The 27,724-nt window shown below is 38.6% G+C and overlaps 1 protein-coding gene across 2 annotated transcripts in view; it reads right to left on the minus strand.

The window, feature by feature from the left end:
• furinb (furin (paired basic amino acid cleaving enzyme) b) overlaps positions 1 to 27,724 on the minus strand; it is a 73,941-nt gene that overhangs the window by 23,910 nt on the left and 22,307 nt on the right. For both annotated transcript variants that reach the window (XM_079604199.1, XM_079604200.1), the window contains exons 3-6: positions 12,822 to 12,920; positions 8,094 to 8,189; positions 5,673 to 5,801; positions 2,708 to 2,784 (exon numbers count right to left, since the gene is read on the minus strand). In XM_079604199.1, coding sequence (XP_079460325.1) covers positions 2,708 to 2,784; positions 5,673 to 5,801; positions 8,094 to 8,189; positions 12,822 to 12,920 — 401 coding nt within the window. The remainder of the gene's footprint in view (positions 1 to 2,707; positions 2,785 to 5,672; positions 5,802 to 8,093; positions 8,190 to 12,821; positions 12,921 to 27,724) is intronic.

Here is a 27,724-nt window from a genome sequence, read left to right on the forward strand (position 1 = left end):
TCTAAAACAAAACATTTTAGTACTGATGCAATCCACATATATTTTTTAAGCTCTACATGTTCTATGTCTTATTTGTTTATAATTTAATTATGGCTATCAAAATAAGACTAATAAATTCATCTTAATCGACTGACAGCCATAATTCTTTTTTATTTTGAGGAATTTTAGGACAGTCATCAAGGACAACAAAATCATCATGAGAATCTTGAGCTATAAAGTGTCCAATATTCATTCAAGTTGTGAATGTGTTCCAATGTGTTCAGTTCCTTTATAAAGTGAGACTGCAGAGAAAAATACAGTGACAGACTGAAAGCTTTTTTCTGTAAAATAAATAAATAAATAAATAAATAAAATAATCGGTCTAAAAGCTGTACTACCCCTCAATCTTCCTGACAAAACAATGAAAAGCCTCTGCTTCTAAAAGCACTGGTAGCCATCCGTGCATAAAAGCCATGAAGCCAACAATTATTCTTCAGTTTGGAAACCTAAGCCTGTGTCAATACATAGGCTATATAGAAAAATGTGTTTTTGTCTTCAAAAGATGCATGAATGGAAACCTGGCAACACTGGCACCATCTCCAATTTAACCACAGTGAAAACGCTTGATGACTCTCCATAGCCGAGGCTCCAATTCATCTAAAGATCAGATTTTACAGGGAATTAAAAATAAAAAACAAGCCGCCTTTCATAAGAGAGGCTTCTCTTATGAAAGGCGGCTTGTTTTTTATTTTTAATAAAAAGAGCGTTTTTCGGTTGCTCTTTACGAAATATCATTTTGATGAGAATCCATAATGTGCCAATGAATAAATCCCTCTGATGTAATCTGCCTTCTATGAGACCGCCTCAATGTTTCTGGCTATTGACACAGTCAAGCATTTTGCTTCTCATTTCATGGACTCAGATTCAGGATAATGATCTTGACAGTCAAGGCGCTCGAGATGTGCTGCACTTCCTGTGCGCCGGGTTGCCGAGGTGTGGGGATGGATTCCCCCATTTCTATCCACTGATTGATCATGATATGTGTGCGCGCCTGGACACCAAAAGGGTTATGAATGCTTGTTAAAGCTCCACTGTTGCCACGGAGCGGCTGTCACACTTTAAGTAGCTACCGAGGGTATTAGCAGGTATGAAGACAGTAACTTCAGCGAGTTAGAAGCTGAGTGAGGCGCTCCGTCACAACTATGGCAGCGTTAACAGAATTGTTAAAGAAGATTTGCTTCTGCAACTTTGTAAGCTGCACTGTTCTGAGGAGATACTGAATTTGGAGTCTTTCCTCTCCATGGTTCTGCTGCGAGATTCTGAACATAATAGGGAAAAAAACATGAGAAAGTAACAGGAAAAAAAAGTTCTGGCAGGAAGCCCAGAGTGGAAGAGATTTGAAGCAAATCCCCCTGACAGCAGAGTGATGGGCTGCTGGGAGATGGGCTTCAGGATGGAGGGATGAAGAAACGGTCTGGGGGTTAAAGGGGCGGAATGGATCTTCCCTCCATTACAGCTGATCAAGTGACGCTTAATGGGCATGAGTCCACCAATAAGAAAGAATAAACATCCCCCCAAGTAAGTAATAGATGTCATTTCACTGTCTAGTTAAACTATAGACCCGATATACTGTATAAGTAACACTTCTAGACAAAATAACCTTGAATTTGGTAACATGTCGGTTTTGCCAAAATAACTTGCGAGATGTATGATACTCCATCATGTAAGCAAAGTCAACTGTGATTACAAGGTGTTTGATTTAATTTCTTCACTCATTTCTTTATCTAACTGATGACTCGTCTGTTATTTGGCTATGGTTTAGACTATAACATTTTCACTGACAGCCCAAATTTTGCCTTGTTTTAGCCTAGACGTCTGGGCTGTGTTTGGACGGCTATTAGACGTCTTTTAAATGCAAAATTGCTTGCTGGGCAACATCTTCAGTGCGCTAAATTAAATCTGAGCCGTTTTACGGAGCAAGAGGAAGATAAGATGGAAGACAGATAGATTGTAGATTGAGCATCTCTAAATAGTGCTCAAAATGCTCTTAAAACATAATGATGTAAAAAATGAAAAGTGCCGTGGAGAGTGAAAGACGAGAGGGAGACTAGTCAGTTAATTTCAATGGTGCTGCAGCAGGCAACTGATGATAGACAGAGATGAAAAAAAAGAAAAGAAAAGGCAGTCAAAGCAAAAGTCTGAGGAAGTGCTCCCTATGGAGAAACCGACGGCACATTGTGCAGTTATGAGATTTCCTCTGAAATGCATTTTTCATGAGTATTTAACAGCCGTTGGTGCACGTCTCTGAACTGCAGGTGCTTCGCTGACAGCATTAAACCCACCGAACGATGCGGTTCCAAACCACTTTATATCCCTAACAAAACACTAAAAGCTGCAGTTACTCGTGGTATATCACAGCTTAAATCAGTGGACCAAAGAGGAGAGAAGCAGATGCAACACCTAGCGAGCAGCCTACCTTGATCAAAAACACCAAAAATGCTATCTAGGTAAGTGGCTCGCTAGCTTTTCAAACACAGTTAGGAGTATGAATGTTTCCACAATGACAGATTCTGGCTCTTACCTGAAAGAACCTCAAAAACATTTACAACCTAAGAGCTTCGGCAATATGGCATGGTTGTTGCAGCCCCACAGATCTGGCAACCCTGCTGCGGATGCACTGATTGGAACGGCAAAGAAAGAGACAGGAGAGAGAGAGAGAGATTCTTACCTGTTGTCATTCAGCTGTGTGTATCTGGGCTGAGGGTCTGGATCTCTGTCATTCACATCATAACTGGCATCGGGATCCTTAAAAAAACACAGCATAAATCGAAAGGATCAAATTGCAGTATTCAACCTTCAGTTGTCACTGAGAAAACGCTGGATTTTTTCTTGCATTGCTTAGATGCACACCTACCTAGACTGCATTTTTAGGCATCACAGACATATTTGGATATTCACACTATTATTAAAACTACATATTTTAATAATCAAGTAGTTGGTATAATTAGGCTAATTCAGGGTCATGTCCACTGCACCTTTGTCTCTTAAGGAGCTAACTGTCTGCTCACTTGAATTCAATTGGTAGAGATGGCTATGCTGAAATGTTGCAAAGCCTGAGGCAAGAACAATTTGAGCAGAGAGTATTATGGGATAGAATAAGGCCATAGAATGTAAAATAAGGCTGAACGGGAATGTTCGGTAACATCTCCAAATACCTCATGAAGCCTTTGTGAAGAGTCTAATTTCTATGCAAAACTAGGTATTATGCAAAGTTTTCAGAATCCTGAGTATATTACTGAAACTACATTTCTACTGTGCAAAGTACTTTAACAGGAAATTATGTTTTTGTGAATCAGAACATTAAGAATTCAGTGAACCACAAATGTTCAAAATTACATTTCAAAACCAACTAGTATGTGGGCCATCTGAATGACTCATTAGTGTTAATATAGCCCTGTATAATTAGGCTGATTTAAGAACCTGTCCACCACACGCAGATCAGATGTGTTTTTATGGGTCGCTCATATAAGATTTGTTATAAGAACTGTGATTAAATATGTTCTAATGTTATGAATTTAAAGATGCAACTTCACAGATTTCACCCTGACAGTGCTGACAGTCTAACAGCACAACATGCCAACAACATGCTATAAATATCTCCAAAAAGTTGCATCTCTTAATTCATCCCCTTTATCGCACCACTTCTAAAAAAAATAAAAAACAGATGACAAGCCATCAGTGCATGTTACAGAAAATTAAATCTCAAAGTCTATCGCCTTAACCCTATAAAGCCTGATATAAGACGTTTTAAATAAGAAAATAAGATTTCTGCATGCTTTTTTAAAATGAATTTTAGACATCAGACTTTTAAGATAATTGATTGATCACAACAAAAATATATTTTCATTGCATTTCAATACATTTTTGTTCTAAAATTGGTTCTACTGTAGTTCAAAAAGGATTTTTTTCATTTCACATTGTTTTTTAAAAAAAAGTTTACATTACAACAAAATAAATAATATAAATGTTTTTCTGTTTAAATGTACACTATCATTAAAAAGTTTGGAGTTTGGGGTTCAGGTTGTTTTATTGCAGTGGCGGGCCGTGCATTTCACACCTAGGCCTTCAGTGATGAACCTGAATTAATAACGAAAAACAGTGAAATTCCTGTTTTTATTTTGCACCGGCAGTTATAGGGTCAATGCGGTGAGTTCGGGAAAGGCCGGGTAGAGAGAAACGAGCGAGTGAGTTCGGCTTTTGTGTTAGTGTACAGTGGTTCTTGCGTTCCGATTATAAGTTCAGAAACGGATCCTCCCTTGCAAAAAATGCATTGTACTCACCAAAACTACTGACTATTTTTTTATACAAAATCCATCCTAATTTCTTTCCTTAAAAATACTTAAATTACTTGGATGTACAGGTTGTCTGTGCGTTTCAGTCCCAACAACCTTTTCTATCGCCATCGAGGCTATAATGTGCTGAAAGTCCAGTCTGTCCCGTCGTATTTTGGCATAAGTTTTAATTCGCTTTAGTGCTGCGAGTGTCTGCTCGACAGAAGCAGTAAACCGGGAAAACACCGCAAAACAAGACGATGTGTAACGTTACAGCTGACACGAGCTCTCACACAGATTTTTGAACGATATCAATGAGATCAGCGGGACTTATGCCTTCAAAATCAGTCCTGGCATAACGTTACATTGCAGTCAGTTCTGTTTTTACCCGGGACAGATCGATAGAGTTCCGAGACTCTGCGTAATGGATAAGGGATTTTTTCCGGTAGGTTTGAACCTGCTGGTGGTCGAGGAAGGAAAGAAACATTAATTTGTGGGTTGAAAAACTATTAAATCTACAGGAATATATTTTAGTTTACACAGTTCGCTACTGATGCGGTTAGCTATCTCTGACTACCAGTAATAATAGTACACGCTCTGACCATCCAATCAAAGGGCGTGAAAATGCTTACGTTATTGTCCGCCTGCTAGATGGCCCCGGTGCAGTCAACTCGAAATCTGATTGGCTTATTAAATCTGACTGATTATCTGATTGGTTAAAGAAACAGTTTCATTGCCATTAATTTTAAGCTACAGGCGCCCGCACTATCGATTCTGAAGGCCTCGAAGCAGATATATTTGACCCTGGCAACACATGATGGCTGAAATATGATTGGATAAAAGCGCTAAAATAATCATACACTACTGGAAGCAGCGCAACCAAGAGAAAAGCTATGAAATTACGAGAATGGACTATTGGGAATAATTAAATACTCATTCATAAAAAATATATATTAAAGTTCAAGTCAGTGATTCTGATAATGTTTAGGCCAGCAGAGAAGGCCTTGCTGGCCCTGACGGCCCACCACTGTTTTATTGTAATTGATCATGTTTTGGACTCGTGTGCTCACCAAAGCTGCATTTATTTAAACAAAAATACACAAAACATTATACAAAATAATGTTTTTAATATGACATATTACAATTTAAAATGACAGTTTTCGATTGTAATTTATTTGTATATATATATCACTTTTGATCAATTTAATGTGTACTAGCAAAACTAGTATTAATGTCTTCATTAAGTATTAATTCCTTAAAAAATGACTGAGCCCAAACTTTTGATATTAACATAAGTATATAGATATCAATGCCTGCTCTTCAAATAGCTTTCTTTACTGTTTGTGAAAAAAGATGGCTCACATAGTTCCTCGCCAGATCAGGGTGATCTTTCTCAATGCCGTCGTCAAGGATGGTCACGACCACTCCTCTTCCTGTGAAGCCCTGAGCCCAGGCCTCCTTAACATTCAGATCTCCGTGACTGGGATTGTACTGCAAGGAAAAGGACTGTTAACCATTAATAAGATTTTACATGCAAGTTCACTAGAGGTGGGCAAAACAAGAAATAATATTTCAGTTCTTTTATTTTCCTAGCAAAGGCAAATGTTGGACTCAGCAAAGCTCCTGTGTGCGCGGCACAGAGGAACATGAGCCCTCCAAGCCATTCTGGGAGGAGGGGGAGTTAACTGAGTCTCACACAATTTGACCGAGACATCCCAGTAGGGGAAAGCCAACCTGCAGTACTTTACGCACACACGCTGATATTTTACCCTTGCCATTGAGAAAGGTCCAGCCGCAGGAGCTAATGTAAATGAAAGATGACTGCTCACACGGTCACACACTTTTCCCTCCCAGATGGCAGCCTGTCAGCAGGACAATCCCAACAAGGTGCAGAAACTCATTCCTTTTAACCCGACAGCTTTTTCCCCAGTGAAGTTCTGGTTCTATCTCCTTTTCTCGCTCTATTTCATTTCTTCACACTTTGCTTTATGTTCAATGCCATCTGTTAAAACGGCACAGCTGAATATTTCCTTCAATGTGGAAAGACGAACATAAAACAGAAATGTGGAAATTGGGTGCAGAAACACAATGAATAACTTAAATGGGCACGTCTTCAAGTAACTGCCCCCTTCGCAAACCTTCTCTCCCCTACAAAAAAACAAAACATTAAAATAAGCAGACAGAATAAAATTGTTCATCATTCTGTGTTGCTTCTTCAGAGTAAACAACTTAAAAAGCATTCCTTCCCTTGTCAACAATGATACAATCTCCATTTTCTAGTATAAAAGCACAAAGCACTAGCGTTTCAGGTGATGTTTGACAGTAACACGTACAGATGTGGTTTAAAAAAGGTTGTGGAGGAGCCGAAACTTTAACAAATTAGTATGCTAATGGAGAACGGCAGCTCTAGCATTTGTTTTGTCATCCTTGGCCTACGATGCTCTTTGGTCGTTCGGTTCACGCATTAATATGTTTTAGACTACGCTTGTGCTCTGAATACAGAACGTAGCTTTAAAAGCAGTTACGCAAACAAACATTTGAAGACACACAGATGTGAGCGGGCATTCATGCATACACCCACACACAGTAATTATTTTGTGTAAGTTTTGTATACTCAGTGAGTCAGACTCTGTCATCACGTAATAAAATGATTTAAAAGATTCTGCAAAAGTTAATATGATGTTGTGTCTTCTCTGTCAGCGAACGTGACTGTCAATACATTAGCTCACTTCACTTTTGGTGACTGCCTGTTTATGTGTGTGTGCGCAGGTCAAGGGACTAACCTGTTAACAAATATGTATATATTCATGGCTTATGTATGCCACCTTTTAATTTGAATACAACTGTGATGTATTTTAGAGTCAAACTATATATTCTGCAGGAATCCACTGTGATTTGACAGGATATACACACATTAGGCTATAACACTACTGCATCTTTTTATCCAAATAAAATGTTTAGCTAAATACTATTAAAATAACATTCTATACATCCTAAAATTCATATATTGAATGTATGCTTAATATCTGACAAATATTTCATGTCTTATTTTGTATATATATCTACCATTCAAAAGTAAAAGCATGAGGTTGGTAAGAATTTCTCATATGCTTACCAAAACTGCATTTATTTGATGAATAATACAATGAAATTAATAATGTGATGATAATAATAATGTGAAATATTATTGCAATTTAAAATAGTTGTTTTCTAATATATGTAAAAAATATCACTCATAAGACATCTTCGTATTCTCTGAATGTATTCTTTGTGTTCATCACACCTGCTTTATGTGGTTAGATTCAAATTCTACTTAAATGCACCTCAGAGACAACATTCAGTCCACTTCCATGTAGCAAGTGATACAGGGGAAGCTGAAAGTGTCCCATTTTATCATCCTCCTATGAACTCTTCGGCCTGGTCAGGTCAAAAAAAGTTGTTTCAGAGGCTGAGAAAGTTTTTACATTGTGATGAAAAATTCAAACAAACATTTCTCTCCTTAGAATAACATGCACTGATTTTCTTTTACATTAAAAGCAGACATTTATTAACCAAGAAAAAGGGTCTATTTTGATATGTCGTCTTGAGACTATAAGCACACAGAATATTTATATATTTAAAAACAGACATGGGGGATTTAGAGCCGGAAAGAATCAGAGAGAATGTGAAAGCTCACAAATCAAGGGTGGATGGCTTTCCACTGTAGAAGCACTTACGATACATTTCATTTAAAAGCTCAATGTACAACCACAAAACAAATATATACAGTAACTTTTAACATACCAGGAACCACTGCTGAGGGAATTTTGGATCTGTAGGTTCAATATGAATGTCTCTCTTGCATCTTCGCTTGGAAATCTGCTGCTCTGCCCAAATCACCTGAAAACACACACACACACACGCACATGAACACACACACAGATTAGAGGCAGTTTTTCAAATATTACACACCAACATCCTTGAAAATCACACTCTTCTCTATTTTCACCTTTAACTCAAGGTGTACGTCCCTTCTGCACAGCTTGTCCTCACTATAAAAATACCCACATTTCACACTATCCCCCGCTGTTCTTTTCAATCTGCTGTATTTTATAGCATTTCATTTAGCTCTGTGTGAGCATTTGCGCATTCATTTTGTTATGTGGTTCTATGTCCCACCCAAATAAATAAATAAACAAATAAGATCTCTTTGATATATAATTTCTATCTCTTAGACAGCAATCTAGAGGGTTATACACTCAGATGTTCTTCGTGTCAGTAAATTAAACCAGGTAGTAGGATGAAATGAAATCTATTATTTAAACTGTCATTAAATTACATATAGAAACCGATCAAAGAACTCTCCCTTTGCAATCTCTTATTTACATTGTGTTTGCACTGTTAGTTATGATGAAAGCATTGCTTAGTGTGCAGAAATCGAGTTGCAATAACGAGATCACTGCATTCATGCGCTCAACATGTCTGTGATCGACTACAATGCACATCAGTGCAACCTTTCATGCCACGATCTAAATGTAATGCTATAGATCTAAATGTAATGCTAAAGGTCTAAATATAATGCAATAATAATTATTAGATTTCGAGAGAGTTAAACATGTAATACTTAGCTATTTCACATACAAAAGATGTAAGCCAATCACAGCAGTGGGCATTTCACTAAAGCCTCACAGCAGACACTCTCCTTCAAACAGAGCGTTCAAATCAGAGAGCTAAAATCAGGGTGGGAAAAATGCCTTTTATTTCTAAATTACATAAAAAATTATGTAAAAATCATACTAACTTAAGTGCACCACAGGAAACATTATACAACAATAAAACAGTGCAGTTCATGACCCCTTTAATCAGCAATTATGAAAATGGTTTCTCAAAATTTTCTCCTAAAAAAAGATCAGTAATCACACACATTTCTTGTCTAGTGTTTAATAAGAGACTCAAAATGCCTCACATTTAGCTCAGATTTGCAATGATGCCAAATCTGCACTTGAAAAGTGAGAGATCTTTCTATATCAAATTACCTGAGCAATAGATCCACTTTATCCACTTATTGTTTGTCTATTTTTATCTCTAAGTGATTTTCAGTTGAAACATCCAAGACAAACACCTACAAGAAACATAACTTAGAATTGCATTAAGTCTATTGGGCTATTAAAGAGCAGCGTCTGAGCAAAAAAAAAGTCCTCTGGGGCAGTTTTGTGTGATGAGATGGACATGACTAACACAGCGCACAGACATTAGCATTCGCACTAACTGAGAGGTATTAGCAGTGGAGTATGAAATCTAATTAGGGCCCAAAGACTTATGGACGTATGAAGTGCACTCTCTGCAAAACAATTGTTTTAAATGAGCTTAAAGGTCCACGGGCCCTCTGCCTCATATACAGGATTCATTTTTTTCTTTTCACAAGGGGACGACCAGAGATCCCACAGATTAAATCGATGAACTCTTGCCTCTTTCTCATTCTTAAGTTAATTCTATCAACTTGTCTGAAAAAACCCCACAGATAAGTTAGAAGAAACTTTCTTTTTGGAAACAACACCTGAACACCACTTTTGGCGTTTCACCACACAGCATTGTTTACATAATTACATGTGTGCTTCGAAGTTGTAAGTTACCCTCTTTTTTATTTCAGTGTCTGTGGGAAGAAAACGAATCATCTATTGGTTAATGGATAGGTGATATGAGGAAGTAAATGCTATGTGACTGTTTTGTATATATATATATAATATAATCAAATATATATTAGCGATGCACCGATACCACTTTTTCCAGAGCTAGGCCGATACCGATACTTTAATTTTTGTTACTTGCAGATTAAGTGTTTATTAGATATTCAAAGATTTGTTTAATTAAATTATATACATACGTATTTGCTGAATGCTGATGGCAAATGAGAAAGTATTAATAGCGTTTGTCTTTCTGTTATGAATAATATAAAAGCAAACGCTATAATACTTTTTCATATACAGTTTACATTCTTTGTTTAACAGTTATATCTAGTAACGTATTAAATAAAACTGTTAAACAGAGACCATAACTAATGAAGACAGAATGGGAGCACTATGTGCTCAGGCGCTGCTGTTCTTAGAGCCGGCGTTCTCAGCGCAGTCAAAATAAAAGTCTTGCTTCCAACACATCGGCCAAACAGAAAAACTTATTGGCTGATGTCGATATTTTAAAAATGCTCAACATCGTCCGATAAATCGGCCTTGGCGATATATCGGTCGACCACTACACAAAAAAGTAGTCAAAATCCCAGATTTGCATTACCAGCTAGCATAACCAGATGGCAATGTAATGTGCTTCAAACCAAACCAAAGGATCATCTAAAAACTGCTGTGTATGTGCGCTTTTTCTATGTCAGTGTAAAACAATGAGCTTAATCCTTCCAGTCTAACAATACAAATCATTTTATTATTATTATTATATACTTTTAAGTAGCAAGCCTTCACAGTGAGTGTTCTGCTGAAAGACGAGGGAGATTCACACAAACACAATACACACATACACTCAAAATCCTTTGAGTGAGTCGTCCTTTACGCCCTTGTTTTGCAGTAATGCCAGCACTGGTCTAAATTTATCATGAAAAAAAGCAAATGTGGACTGGGGCCAGGTCAGATTTGAGGGAAGAATGCATTTCCTGTTCCTTTCACGTCTTGCTGCCCTTCTTTCAGCAGCAAACTTCTGAGAACTCCAATTTGCAAGGGAGTAGACGTTCACGTACCTGCATTCAATTTCGTATAAATTCCCATCGCTGGAGGGAATGTGCTTACAAGCGGCAGCCTTCAGAAATATGCTTTATTAGCATAAAACCATGCTGAACTTGGAATGCAGAGCAGGCGTTGCATGTGTGTGCGTTGTACGTGTGAGGCTTGTGCCAAGATGAACCCTGGCAACAAGAACGCATGACCCTCCGCAACAGAAATGGGCCCAGAGCGGAGCCCTGACGCCGTTAGCCTTGCATAAATAGAGGCTAGCACACAAGGGAGCAGTAATCCAGCTTGTATCTTCCCCTCTCTCGTTCTCTGCTGTCATGGATCAGTGTTAGGAGTCATCGATGTCTTTCGCTGGCATCTGGTGGGCAGGTGGGGTCTGGGAGGGCATCAGTATTAGCCATGTAGTTGGATCTCCGGAGCGTGCACAGAGTTTTAACTAGCGGCTGAAGCTTCAGAGAGTGAAGATAAGAGGCTGGTCAGCAGGAGATCTATGGGAGCCTGCTGCCAGCGGCCTAAATACGCAGTCGCTTGGGACGCCTGAGCTGCTCTCAGATAACTTATCGGCACAGCCAGAGTCCTGCACTTCAGTACTAACCCCCCCCCCCCCCCCCCCCACACACACACACACAACACCTCATACACACCAAATAATCACAGGCAGTCAATCATGAGACTCTGGCCCAACTACTTTGTCATGGCATGATAATGACTTCTCTAGTCTGGCCTCCTCTCCTCTCCTCTCCTCTCCTCTCCTCTCCTCTCCTCTCCTCTCCTCATCTTGTCTCATAATTTATTCTCATCCTCCCCTACTATCTCCTCTTTTCCTCATCTTCCCCCCACTTTTCTTTCAATATCTCATCTCGTCTCAATTTCTCTCCTACCATCTAACCTGTTTGCCTAGCTTCTCATTTTTTCTTCTCGTCTCCATCTCTCTCATTTCATCTCTTCCCGTTTCATCTGTTCCTCTCCTTGCTTGTCCCATTTCAGCATGTCTCCTCCCATCCTGTATCCTATATTTCCATATCCTCCTTTCATCTCTTTTCCTCCACCTCACTTCACACCTCCTTTTATTTTATCTCCAACCATCCTGTCTTGCCTCACCTACTCCTCTCTTCTCTTCTCAAGTTTCCTTTTTATTTAATTTATTCTGTTCTTTCATCTCCTTTCTTCTCGTCTTTTATCTTTCATATCCTCTCCTTTCATTACTTCTCCATCTCTCTTCTCCAACCTACTTACCTCATCTCAACTACTCCGCTGTACTCTTCTAACGTCTCTCAATGTCTCCTTTGTTTCGGTCTCCACTTTTTTGTTCCTCTTGTCTTGTCCCATCTCCTTTTATCTTGTTTTTTTCTCTCCCTCTTCTCATTTTCTCTTCTCACATCCACCTCTTCATCTCATTTCATCCTATTTCATCTGTGGCCCTTTTCCCCTCATCTCTTCTCCTCTTGTTCCCTTTCATCACATCTCCTCCTGTCTTGTCTCCTAACTTTTCATATCTTTCTTTCATCTCTTCTCTTTTCCTCCACCTCCCTTCACATCTCCTCTTCTCTCATTGAATCTCAAACCATCCTGTCATCTCCCCTCTCATCTCCTGTTTTCCTCTTCTTCCCTCCTCTTTTTTCTCTTTTAATTTCTCCTCATTTCTTATCTTCTCTTCCCCCCTCCCCCCTTTCTCTTTTCATTCATTTTCCTCTCATCTCCTCACCTTTCGTGTCCTCTCATCTCTTCTTGTTTCATCACCTCCGATCTCCTCTTTGTGTCGTGTTTGTGTGTGACTTTGCATGTGGCTGGTTTTTACCTGTGGCTCGGCGTGCAGTCGGACATGAACCCCGTGATGGCCGGACAAAGATCTCTTCACCACACCCCTGTGCTGGAAATGATAATAGTCCCTGAAAACCTGCAGACACACACACATACACGGAGGTGATATATTAGAGTGCTATTCCAAAGGAGCCATGTCTTACCCACCACACAAGGTCATTTGGTCTTACACTCTAGAGGGAAACACACTCATTAACTCCAGCACCTGCTCACAGACCTGGCCATCTTTCTCTCCAGCACCTGCTCACAGACCTGGCCATCTTTCTCTCCAACACACACACACACACACACACACACACACACACACACACACACACACACACACACACACACACACACACACACACACACACACACACACACACACACACACACACACACACACACACACACACACACACACACACACACACACACACACACACACACACACAAGGTTCAGCCACACACATTTATTTCTTATGGTCCTACAAAAATATGCAACAGATCCAACAGATACACACACACTAAAAAAATCTTCCCACTGAGAGACAAATTCTGTTAAAATTAAGAAAGGCGGCTTCAGGTACTTTTTGCACACAAAACAAAGCAAAATATACACACACAGTTTGAAATGTGAGCAAAGCAAAGGGGATGGATAAGTGAAAAGATATGCCTTTCTTTCATTAATCTAATCCACAGAAGCTGTGATTTTGTTGGTGCTTCCGTTCAATAAAGCATCACACAGAAGCAGAAATTTCACTGTATCTGGACCGCCACACACTGATGTGTGGGATCCGGCACTCAGCAGGACAGCTCATAACCCTGTGTACTTTGAGCTTGTGTGTGCCTATGTGAGAGAATCATGCCTCTATCATTACTCATCTTGTTCTGTTCCCAGTAGAAAGCGGAAAGCAACTTCTAGATGGCCGAATACCCACACACTTCTTTCAGAAGTGACGTCAATGAATAGATCCTGCACTATATAGTCAAGTGTCTCCTTCCTAAAATGACATTCATTTATCAAAATGCTTCCCTGCTGGGCTTCTGTTCCCCTGATGCTTCACTGCAGACGGCGCTCTCAGTTTCCTTTGCCGTCTCTCTCTCTCACTCCATGTCCCCGTGATCAATAACATGACCTCTGCTGCCATCATCTACTTGTCTCGCTGAAACTACAGAGGTGTCCCCTGGGATCATACGAGGACAGAAATGCTTTCCGAGACCAGCAGGACTCAGCGTGAGCGTTTGAAGTGCTAAATTGGGTAGAGTCTTGCCCGGTGTTCTGGAACCTCTCAGAAAATAAAAATCACTGATCTCATTAATATCTCAGTTGTTTCTCCAAGACAGCAGTGAGAACAAAGCAAATAGATACTTTTGCTAAACTGTCTCTTGAAAAGATCTCAACAATGTCACAAACTGTACCAGCTGTTGCCTGCAATCAAAAGTCATTTCAATTTAAAAAAAATCTCATTAAGTTCTGAAGAAAGCAAATTATGTGAGCTTTGATATTCATTTTTATTTTATAGCTCTATACTCCTACTTTATGTCAACTAGTGTTTGCTGAGCTGCTGAATATACAGCGCCACGGCAAAACAAATTATATTTTATCTGAGTTATGAGTTTGCAGACTGATTTGAATGTGATTAGATAAACAGATCGGGGTACCACGAAAATAATACAAAACGTCTGCAATCTTCAGAATGCAAAAACAAACAGCATAACCAGTGTAGTCCAATTCAGGAACAAATGACTCTAATGAACCAATTCCTTCAATTATATCCTTCAAAAACATTCACAAAGTTTAAGTTTGGTTTGAATCTACTGACAATTTGCTCCCTGAATTCTTCAGGGTGGTAACATAATTAGAAATTAAATATAGTAAAAAAAAAAAATTAATTTAAATTAACATATAATGACTTAAAAATGTGTAGTATATCTTTAGTATCTCATTCAATTTTAAAAGTTATTACTCCTCAAGTAATTGTATGATAAACATCCTTGCTAAAGTTACATAACAGCTCCATTAAGCCTCCTGGGCTATAAAAGAGTAACCTGTAAACAATAAAGTTTTCTCTGATCTGCCTCGGCGTGGCGGACTGGGTCTGCAGGACTCCTGTAGCATGTTGTTAACTAGGATGAGGTCTAACGCTCTGGAGGCTAAGATCAGCTTCTAGCTTTTACAGCTCAAATCACAATGTGTGCACTGTCAGATGTGTCACACAATTCACACAACACTACCTCTTATCACTCTCGTTTTATCATTTATAAGTCACAGTTATTCTCTTTTACACCTATACAAAGATTTTAATACTACTACTGTGTGTGTAAGTGTGTTTGTGAGCACATTCTAGCATGTTTGTGTGTGTGTGACAGAAAAAGAGACAGGGTAGGATAAAGATGGAAGCAAAAAGAGAGATGGATAGAAAGCTGGATTACATTTAACTTTGATCTACAGAAGAAGTTAAAGTGAACATCATTACTCTCTTTGGCCTGATGTGCAAGTGTATAATTCATAAACTCAGACCAGAGATCTGAAAGATTCACTGCTCTCAGCTCGCTGCTCTCAGAGCCAATTGCTCTGGACATGACACATACGGAGAAACTGTACCTTTATTAGACCTAAAGATGGTGAGGACGCTTTTACTGGCAGCATGCTAAGCACAGCACACCAAGAAGGAGTTATTGGACTACAAGGAAGGTTCACACATAGAAACGTCTGTGAATTGAGGTTATGTTAGCACAGTGCTTTATTGCATCCTGTAAAAATAATGTAAACTTCTAAAAGGGTCATACTCCACACTTTTGAACCAGTTTTTGTTAGTCAAGTTTCTGGTTCTTTCATGGTCATTTTCCACACTCTCTCTAATCTTTGGACCTAAACTGGATGTTTAAGGTAAAAAAAATACTGTTTTCCATATGAGCTAAATCTTTCATTTAGAATGCAGCTTATTTTGGTCAAGAGCTGCCTACTTGTACATGAAGAGAACATTTCAGTAATTTAAAGGGGCAAACACAATTAATTTAGCTTATGTGTCATTTTGGGTGGGTTTATGAAATAGATGAAACCACATAACACACAAAAAAAAAAAAAAAAAAAAAAATCAACATGTCCGTCTCATCCCATGGACGGTTGTACAGACAACAATGAAAGAAAAAAATGAAGAGCAGGATTTTTACAAAGAAAAAAAAGAAAAGAAAAAAAATACAGTGTCAATTGTGGTTGCTTGCTCAGTACTACTTGCATCGAACAAAATATTTGATGCATCCATCCAACCTGACAAACTTATTTTTTCCCCAGAAAATGATATTACATCAGCCAAGTAGCTACCTTTTAAACACCCCTACTCTCAGAAGCTGCATGAAGCCAGTCATCATGCAATATGCATCAGGGAATAAAAGTGATAACAAGCAAAAGTTAAAACTTTTTCAAAAAGTCTAACTGGCTTATAGCTGTCAATTTAATTTTCAATTCTCCAAATAGTTGCACCACTACCAATTTTTTTTATACATTTGAATCATTATGATCACAACTTGTAATAATTGTGTTAATTAGATAATTGTTTATGCCTGAATTAAATTGTCTAACTGCACGATTTGTATTATCTTAGAACTGTACCATTTTGACATATGCACACAGTCACCTCTAGGGCTGTGCAAAAATATCGATACAGGTAACTATCGTGATATTTTTTAAACACCACGCAGATTAAATGGTGGGACTTCAACCACAGCCGAAATCTGTTGATTCAAGGCAAACTACTGGATAATAACACCAACAAGCTTCCGTCTACCTCAGATCGTGCAAAGAACATAATGTCGGTGGTGCATTTAATTTGTAAGGATTTGCGGCCGTGTAGTGTTGTTGAAAACCCCGGCTTAAGGCATATGGTGAACACTATGGATGTGCGCGCTGTGATCCCCACTCGGACTCGCAGATGAATTTTCAAAATATCACAAAATTGTTTACAGCAAAGTAGAGCATAAGTCCCCTTTATTTATATAGCCTAGCGCTTTTTACACAACAGAGACACAAAACAGCAGCTCTGGAGAAAACAGTGATGTCATCGATCAGCTCAGTTCAGTTCTCATATAATGGTGTCAATGCAGGCAGAGCAATAATATTGTTAAATATTAAGCATAGGCTACTGACTACGCAATGCACTTCATACATTTCAGTGTGTTCACTGTTCAGTGACACTGTGCAATGCAAATAGCGTTGCTAAAAAATTGGAATGCAAGTTATTGTTTTTTTGCTGAGTTATCAATATAATGTGATACACATAACAGAATTCCTCAGGTGGTACACAGCAAGTTGTATTTTCACCTCTATATTTTTTTTAAATGTTGATAAAAAAATAAAAAAAGTATTGCAATATATCGCAATATATCGTATCGTGACACATCTATCGTGACCCCCTATGCCAATATGTAGCCCTAGTTTCCTCGGATAACAGATTACTCAAAATGGTAAATGTAGAAACATGCATTTTTTTTGTAAAGCTGCTTTGAAAAGATATGCATTTTGAAAGGCGCTGTACAAATAAATGAGAATTTAATTGAATTAAAGCTCTTTGCACCCTCAAGCATTCTTTTATTATTATAAGAATAATTATTTTTCTGTCACCTGCTTAAAATTGATTTTCAGGGGCGCAGTCCTCATTTCCAGTCTCATGTTTAGAAAGTCATGAGATATTTTTATTGAATTAGGCCACTGATGTAACCAGCTCAAGCACTACCAAACAGAACGCCAAATCTCATCTGAAAAACATGCGACAGCTATTGATCATGTTACTCACTGCCATCAATGCTACAGTTGCATAATTGGTTTACATAATACCACGAATCAATAAAAATCAATTTTTCATAATTGCCATCGCAGTGAGTGGTAATGAATAGAGTCATGTTAGATGCAGGGACGTGTGGGGAAAAAAAATATTCTGGGAAATCATCTGCCCCACTTGGCTCCAAAGTAAGTGATGGAGCCACTGACGTTGAGCTATTGATGTTCTACAGCTAAATTCAATTCAGAGAAGGCAGAACACCTTACGAATACAGAACTGAAGCAGAAATGGCCTTCGATCAATAGGAATCTTATCAAGCATCCTTTTCAAATCCCATTTTTTGGGAGAATGAATGGAGTCAAGGCACAGGAGAGGGACAGAGAAGGATATTGGCAGTGTGTCTGTGGTTTCCGTTCTTTGGATTCTGATGGATTCTGATTCAGACTAAACCGGGCCTGTATAACTCACTCTTCCTCTTCTTTTTCTGAATCAGTTTCTGGTTCAAACATATATGACTAAATCAAACCAATATCTGTGTGTCCTGATTAGTTGGGATTTGCATTCAAGTTATTAGTAAAATAACTGTAGCGAGCTCATCCACAACTTTTAATACCATGATGATGACCTTTGATTGACATTCAATGATTATGTTTAATAAGGATTGTGTTTAATTAACCGAGATGCGTGTGTGTGTGTGTTTGTGTGTGACAAATGCAAAGAGACTGCAGCAGCAAATTCAAGAGGATCCATATGGTTGAATCATAAGTTTTAAACCTCCCAGTGGGCTGAAGAATATGTTCAACTAAATTAGTATACGCCGCATATTTCCTCAGGTCGATGATGCATAGAATATGAATCTGCTGGCAGCGTTTCATACGTTTTTCGCCTTAAAAATGAAACTCTTTTACACACACTCAGATCTAAGAGTTGCTTTACAGTGGCTGACAGGGGTGATGGAGCAGTATTTCTGTCCTACCTCCGCAGTCACAGGGGATAACATTAATCTAACTGCGATGAGAGAGAATTTCATTCAACCTTTTTCAACCATGGAGGTTTTCTTTAATAATATTACATTTTTTTAAAAATAAAATGAAGGAAGGGCAGAAAGAGAGGAAGTGGAATGCAATGAAAGCACATAGGTGTGTATTATCTTGTCTTCACAGAGGACTATATTTTAAATGGTCAGCCGGGTCCGGTCCCGATCTATTACTTCGGGTCCCGGGTATGTTTAACATTGTGTGCGTGTAATACCCAAGTCGATCGGGGAAAACCCAGCCGTAATCGGAGTCAGTCAGCACTGTGAGTGTGCCAGGAAATAAGGTAAAAAAAAACACACGAGCGACTTCAAAAGGGCAAACAATCGAAGTTATCTTATTAGCCTATATGTGAGTTGACTCAAGATACAAAAATGGAAAACTGAAAAGTCGCATTTGTCATCCGACATGAGACACCAAGTGGAGTTTTGAAGCTGGAATAATGAGTGGATTAAGCATGCCCTTTCAATCGGCAATAGAGGAATAACATGGAACTTTCTTGGTAAGGAGGATTGTAGTGGATCACATTCAGGTACAACAGAGAAGGCTACAAACATTAGGTACTGTAAGACAAAAAAAAAATATATTCGCAACTTGATTATTTACTTTAATAGCATTATTTACGTTAATAGCAATTTGCTATGGAAAAATTATCGCGCCCAATCGGGTCTGTGTCTTCCTGGGTCTGCGTCAGGTCTGGGGAGTACATTTATGGCATTTCTCGGTTCTGATCCTTCTGAAACTTTCAAATAATAGGCAGGTCCGGGTCGGTTCCGTGTACCACATTCGTCCACTATCGTCACTATCACCACTATCGTCAAATATGATTGACAATTAGCATACAGTTTGGATTGGCGGTATGGTTCAGCTCTGGGTGAGAACCTGAGCCTAGCATGGATAAGAGCAGGAGAGCAGCAATAACCCCCTTGGGGTAAACAGAACGGAACCAACATGAATGTAAGCAAATATATTTAATTCAAGATTTTAAAGTACAACATAATTCAAGAACTTATTCTGATTCAAGGGGAATCAGAATGCCAAATCCTGACCGGATGAGCGGAGGAGCTGGGGATGGAGGAGGGTAATTCGCTCCTGAGAAACGCGATAGCTGTTGATAATACTGAAGGATTTATATACAGTATGTATACGGTGATAGGTGTCGTATTCCTATAGGTAGACGTGGATTAGCTGAGAGTCAGCTGATGCGAGTTTGACTAACATGACCTGCCAGAACTGACGCTACGCTTAATTTATGGGTCTCTTCGGTTCGGTATGAAGTTTTGGACCCGTGATGACCTCTATTAGCTGGAGCATGTATATACACTCTACTAACAAAGTCTGTTGCCTCCAGCTATGATGGTGCACTTTAAAAATTAAACATGGACAATCTTAAAAATTACTGTAACAAAGGCCGACACAGAGGGATATGTAGTCATCTAATGTCACCGTATGCTATATCCACTGATGCTTTACCTCTCTCATGACTTTTCTCTGATTTCTCTTCTATAGTAGGAATGTGCAATATACCATTTGGTACAATGAATGCAAAATTATGATTGAGTGAATGACCTCAGGAGTTAATAAATAACATATGGATTATTGGAGAATACTTCCAAAACAAACATGAAGTTTGAAACATAAATTGGAGTCAGTTCTGGAATTAAACTATACTAATTCATGCTGTGTGTTTTAGATTCACTACAAAGAACCGTTTCATAAGAGTCAAACTTAAATTAGATCTTCAATGTGGTTTCAAGCTTTTGGACCACACTGCATAATGTTATAGACCAAATCAATAATTTAAAAACACAGTGCTAAAGCCAAAATGCTTGCTTATATAATATTCCTCAGTCAAGGCCAACAGATCAGTTCAACAGAAGTCGTATTGGTAGACCCGCAATATCAAAAACCTTTTGCACAGCCACAGTAATAACACGCCATTATTATTTCTCTCTCTCACTCTCTTTCACACACAGAATCTAACCCTTACTTTTCTTTTCAACAGTCCATACGCTTTTTCTGTTTCTGCAGTCATGTTGTTTCTATTCTGTTTCCATGAGACACACACGCACACACACTCGCTCCGGTCTATATCCCCACAGACTGTGAGTCAACACGTATGCCGCACATTCGCTCCTTCTCCACAGTCTATTTTCTTCTCTTTCCTCCATCTCTCTTTCTCTACCCAAATCTCACTCCACTTCGTGTTGAAGAAATCAAATCATCAGGTGTGCCGTGTGACAAAATGAGCAAAATTCTCATTTGATAATGACTTTCCTGGGAGTAAAAAAAGAAAAGATTTGAGGCTATCAGGAAAAAGTCACGGTGGCTTTAACCCTCACCTTCCCACAGATCAGATGACTGGTGTTGGGGATCGCTATCAAGATGAAATTCCATTTCACCTAATCATCACTGTCATTTTACGCAATCAGTACAGCAGCCGGGATTGATTGGTTATCCATTACAGTGACACCCCAAGATCCTCAATGTCATTGTGCGCACAACGTGAACGCACGTCGGTTTGAGAACAAATGTATGGGAATTTTATCTTGGCTAAAATTGGATGCAAATCAGTCAACGATGAAAATCCATGACTGGGGAGTTAATTTACGTCAACGGAAACATGTTTGCATTATTCAGACCATAACATTTTATAGCTCCAAGAGAGAAAATATTATAGAACAATTATTTTCTAAATTAGAGTTTGTCAAAGACTAATGCAAATTGTCAGGAAACGACATCTGAAATGCTCTCGGGAACAATTATTATTCCTCAAGGGCAACCAGGCAGTCCAAGGTCACAAGAAACACCTCACAATCAAAAGGTAAATGACTGTCTGAAGCCAAAAAGAGAGAGGTAGAGAGAATGATACAGTCACAAAGTCAGACTGCTGCCGAGAGGAAAGGGGTCATTACCTGGGAAACGGAGACAGAACTAATGACACAGAGAAAGACATTCCAAGTTTGAAGCACACACACACACCTACCCAAAAACACATGTACACACGGACAAAACGAGAGATCATTAGCACTCTGCTCAGCTCCACTCAGATGTGAGGGAGTTTCAGATGCGCACAAACACACACACACACACACACACACACACACACACACACACACACACACACACACACACACACACACACACACACACACACACACACACACACACACACACACACACACACACACACACACACGTTAATCTTTCAATGTATTATTCATAAGAAGTCGTTATTACTGTCATTAAAATCTGCCTTTGATTCATTGAAATGATCAGTGGGAACTGTGAGATCGTCACTGTCTTAGACCCCGACTGAAAGGGTGACTGAACTAATCTGGTGAAACAACTCATTATATACCATTTCCACGTGAAAGGACAATCACACGGCATTGCTCCAAGCTAACGGTTCATCAGAGCTTGTGTTTATCAACAGGTTTCGGTTTCTGAAAAACATCAAGGACATCAAGTTGAAGGACATTACAATGAATAAAGGTACAAAAACCTTTTATACGAGCACACTGATTTAGTGGCCGACAGATATTGGTTTTTTGATGGCTGATGCCGGTATCTTAGAGAGAAGGGTGGCCGATATAAAGCCTCTATTCTATCGATCTATCTATATTTATTTACTTATTTAATAAATTAGAAATAATTTGAAAATTTATTAAAAAACAAAAACGAATATCTAAATCAAACAGACTTCGTTTAGATGGCAATTTTTTGATTCTGTAATCGTATTATGGTATTTTCACACAAAAAAAGAAATTGTTGGGAAAAATACGAATAAAATAGAAGTAAACACTGTTACCAACAGGGCACTCAGTACGATAATATGGTAAGATTGTGCGCACTGGGAATCATATATATATATATTAATAAAGATAAGGCAACACTAATTTTACTTACAGCACAGTGAAAATGACATGGATATGTCATAGTGGGCAACTGAATATGGCAGAGTATAGTTTGAAATCAAGGGTTTAAAGTTTGTTGATCGTGCGTCTCCAGTGAAGCTGAACTGACCGTCACGTAGAGTAACACATTGATGCAGGCTACAAATGTGCTTCAGAATTTCTGACAGCTGGATTCGACTAAGCCTGCAATGTAAGGCTGTCGCGATAACCGTAATATTGTAGTACCGTGCTACTGACAAGCAAACCGCAGAGGAATGCAAGTAACCGCAGCAACCGCGATATTCGCGTGTTTTCTTTTTTCATAAGGCTATACCCTTCTTGTTTTCAACTTCGTGCATGTGTATTGAATGTTAATAAGTTAATAATGGTGATTTGTACAGAGGCTTTGTGGATTTGCCCTTAAGCCTAAACAGACAGTGAACCTTCTATTCAAAGGTTCCATCAAATAATCCTGAAAGGAGCACAACTCTTTTTTAACATTAATAATGATAAGAAATCAGAAAATCAGCAAATTAGAATGATTTCTGAAGGATCATGTGACACTGAAGACTGGTGTAATGGCTTCTAAAAATGCAGCTTTGTCATCACATCACAGGAATAAAATACATTTTAAAATATATTAAAATAGAAAACATTTCACAATAATTGCAACCTTGGTGAGCATAAAAGACATCTTAAAAACCTTACTGACCACAACGTTTTGAACAGCAGTGAAGAAAAACATAATAAATGTCAAATTCACTTATTTATTTTAATTTATTAACTTTTTTAAATGTATTTGATTCTTTATTTAATATTTGTGCACTATTTTTTTGTGCCTTTTTGTGTGAAAGAAGCTCTACATTAATAAAGACATAGGTCTTATTAAAAGACGCAGGGAAAACATTTTTCATCTAAAAGCAGAGCACAGAAAAGGCAATCAAACATTCCCCAAGCGTTGTACACAGGAATAGCCTTCACAACAAAATCATGCTGATCTATTGATCTGACCTATAGTGGAATCTGGCATCTGCTAATCACTCCTGTTTGCAACAGCATTTTCATACTGATCGAGGTGCTGCTTTCAGTCCTCAAATCCAGTTGTAAGCCAGTGTAAGGCAGATGACAACCAGCACTAAAGGGATATCGTCGCTCCCTTGAGCAGGTCAGAGTTGCAGTGAAGAGGTGAGAGAAAGCTAAGCTCTCCTGAATAAATCACAGTGTTCTTTTTTCATTTCATGAAGCAATTGCTTCCAGCTTTCTCTCTTCCTCTCACACACCACTGAGGCTGACAGACAGAGATTTACACCGTTCTGATGGTGACTAATGAGGCTTGTTTCGCTTTAGTGCTTTACAGCCACATTCAGTCTAAACCGATGGTTCTCAAGCTTGTCCGGCCACGTACCTAGTCACAACAAAGCTCCCTCTAATTTTCATAATTATGTGAGCAAATTAATAATCAGCATTGAACACACTGACATCAATGCACATTGTAATTTGAGAGCAAGCTTAAAAAACGAGCAATACAAGGCCATACTTTGATTAATGTAAATATTAGCATATATTCCGGTAGTTCAGATAAATCGATATTGACCGGCCCCTTTTCATATCTGTGGAGGCATCCAGAACAGCATATAACAAACATATTACTTTGTCAATTACTTTTTTTGCAAATTACATTGTTACATTGTTTCAGTAAAACAAAAAACAAAACAAAAACACTACCAGCAAAAAAAACATCTAATTATCATTATCGACAAGACCCCAGAAAATATTGAAATATATTTTTTCCCAATATTGTACACCCCTATTTATAAGTGAAACATTCACACAAATGATTTGTTAGAAACCTGATTCATTGAGGAACAAACAAGTTCCTGTAATTATGAGTCAGTCAATTTTGAAGTCGAAAACACTTCAAAACAAATCAAACAAGTTCCAGATGCACATTTTATGATATTGCTGTCGTCAGATTTTATAGTATTCCAGGGTTTTTCAAGCATTGAAAATATTTTGGCGGCTGCCAAAACGAATATTTGTCCAGCCAAAGATTTATTTGATAATTTAATGTTATCATTTAATGTGATACCTGCTGTTATCTAGTACTGGTACGTGCTGATAGTCGGCTACTTTAAAACGCTCCCGTGAGTGTTTGTGACAGCGCTCTGTGAAGACCATCAAAAGTTTTTATTTACAAAATGTTTTTGCAGCGTTGAGCAATCACAGTCATTTCTGTTGAGCGTGTGAATGCAATGGCCAATCAGAGGTGTTTAGGTTAGTCAGAATCTGCTCAAAACGGTGGAGTTTTTGTTCATTGCAAGTTCTGCACGCTCGTGAATCCTTTCATTAACCAACAAAGTATAATCACGATGTCAATAAGAGATTTATTGCACAGCTTAAAAGGCACACCGCAGAACTTTTGGCCACTAGGGGCGCTAGACCTATAACTTTCACGTCGAGCGCCCCTAGAGGCCACAAGCGCCGCAGCACTGTCGCAAAAGTCAAGAAGACATCCACGATCCCTCTCGCGTTTCCCCTCTTTTTTTGCCTCCTCAGAAGCAGTTTTAAACTTTTTCCTTGTAGAGCAGGCGGAAAAATAGTAGCAAAAGCGTTCCTTGAGTATATCAGAGCTTGGGGTCACGTGACGGTCGTAAAGTGATTCGTTCTCCAGGTCACATGACCTGGCCAAAGACGGTGCGTCTTCTCCAAACTTACATAGGTTCAAGAGAGCAGCCACGCTCGGAGCATTGATAGTGTCAAACACTGTATATTGGCCTGATGAATCATTTAAAATAACTCATATGCTTCAAATCTTTAGGTCACAAAGTCCGCGGTGTGCCTTTAATCATAACGGGATTTTTCACATCAGTGTAACTGTGTACCTCGCGATGCAATGGACAGATAGTGATTATAATGGCAGCGATCTTTGCTTGCTTTTTTGTATATTATAGCTATAGACTATATATTTTCACGCTGCAAACGACATATTGCAAAGTTTCTGTATTGACAAATGAATTTAAACGCAATTTCCATCCAAAGGTGCGAATTTAACTTTTATGTAAAATTGGAATATCGCATAAAACAAACACCGTTTCCATCCAGGGAGCCGAAGAGAACAAAATCATCACTTCCTGATAAATCGGCGCTAAATATAACTAAGAAAAATGTAAGTTGCTGCAGTAGGAGAAATTTTCGTATATAATAAATTACCTGCGCCTCAGAGCACACAGCTGAAACGCAATAAAGTTATATTGCTTTCGGGGGCGGGTGCCTGCTGTTTGGGAACACAGTCGTGTAAGACAGTTCTGGAAGGTATTTATACTAAACCGCTTCAAAGACAGACTTTGCTCAGGCATTTCTGAATGACCAAAACAGCATTTCAGATGGTGTGCAACGAGATTGGTCTTTCGTTTCCATTCAGCGTTTTTGATGCAATATTCCAAAATGGAAACATAGCTTGTGATAACCATAACAATGGACAGAACAAAATAATCGGATACCGTGCGTTCATGAATCTGAATGATCTGTGCAGTCTTTGAGTGTAAATGCAAATGAATAATCCTGACACTTTTGCTGTGTAATGTGTTGCTTAGTCATTCACTTTTCAAATCATTCACTCAGTGACATTTTAATTTAAATTTACAGATTTTAAAAATAATAAAATATAAAATAGTTATAATAACTGTTTTATGATCTGTCCTGACTGATTATTTTTTTATTTACCGAATAAATAGAATGAGATTAGTTAAAAATAAAAAAATGTTTCTTTGCATTGGATTTATTGTCAGTAATGTATTCGCAGTTTACATGGGTAAGGTATTTTGTGTAAATGACTGTGTTCGTCCGCCACCATCGAAGACCATTTTTAACCCAGTTGACTGTAGATTTCTCTTTTCGATTAGATGTACAAGCCGTATTTAAAAGGCAGAAAAAAGCTGTCGAGTGAACCAACTTGCTTTACAGGGACTTTGACACGGTCAAAACCTTACCACTTCACATTGCACATTGTAGGGGATGAACTTAGATGCACACAGAATTGTAGATAACAGGGAAAAAAACACCAGGTCTATGAACTAATTCATTTCTAGAGTCATGTTAAGCACCATCTGGAGCATTCATCAACATCAACCAAGGGATCACTCTTATAAATGCTGCATATTACGAACTACCACCTTTTAAAGAATTCCTAAAAGAAGATATCTTTTCCACAGACCCAGAATTACATACCCAAACCCAGCGTAAATGCTCAAAAGGGCTCATTACTCAGATCGGCTTAATAATAGGACAATATTTTGCTACAGTTCGTCTCCAGAGAGCCATTACCTGTCCCAACCAGCTTTTACCTTATTCTGAAACATCCTCTACACAAACGCCATAATGACAATGATTCATTCCCTGTGCGCTTCAGAATTGACACACAGGAGATTCGGTAACAAATCGATGGGGCTCAGATGTCCATGAGTAAGAGTTAGTTATGCCCACCGTTTCTCCACAGTGGCTCATTTTCTTTTGAACCTCAGAGTGGTGTATGTGATTTAAAAAACACAAGGTCTGCTTGTTGATGTTTTATTCAAGCATGAAACTCACGGAGGCGTGATCCGAGGATTGATGGCTATTGGGCCGAGGTTAACCAGCTTGTACAGAAACATAGAATATGTTTCCCAACAGAATGATGGCAGTTTGAATTATATTGAGCAACTCTAAATACTTGTGTGTCATAGAGGTGGCAGACCTAATTATGGCCAGAAAGTCTACTCTTTTACTTCATATTAATGATGTGAGATTATTAAAATTACTTACTAATTAACTGTACTGGGAAAGACCTTGAATTAAAATGAAACCTTTCATTTTCGACTTTCAACTCTGACAAAAACCACCGGCACTGATCCTAAGCGGTCAGTAACTTTCTCCGGTTGGTGGGACCTGATTATACAGATGACATTCAAAGAGAAAAACCTCAAAGTGACACCAGTATAATTCTCTCAGTAGACGTGCCAGCTGAAGATGAAACATGCATCTGTGTATGTTTGTGCGTACGTCTATTCCATGTGGGAATGATGGGACAGGGAGAGAGAAAAAAGAGAGAGAGACCACATCATCCACACTTTAATGTCAGCCGTTTCAAAGGTGTTTGTACCACAGAAACAGGAGGCTTCATCCCTTCTCTCAGCCTCTTTTACCCTGACAAGC

This window comes from Phoxinus phoxinus, assembly GCF_949152265.1.
Source record: "Phoxinus phoxinus genome assembly, chromosome: 25".
NCBI classification, from domain to species: Eukaryota; Metazoa; Chordata; class Actinopteri; order Cypriniformes; family Leuciscidae; genus Phoxinus; species Phoxinus phoxinus.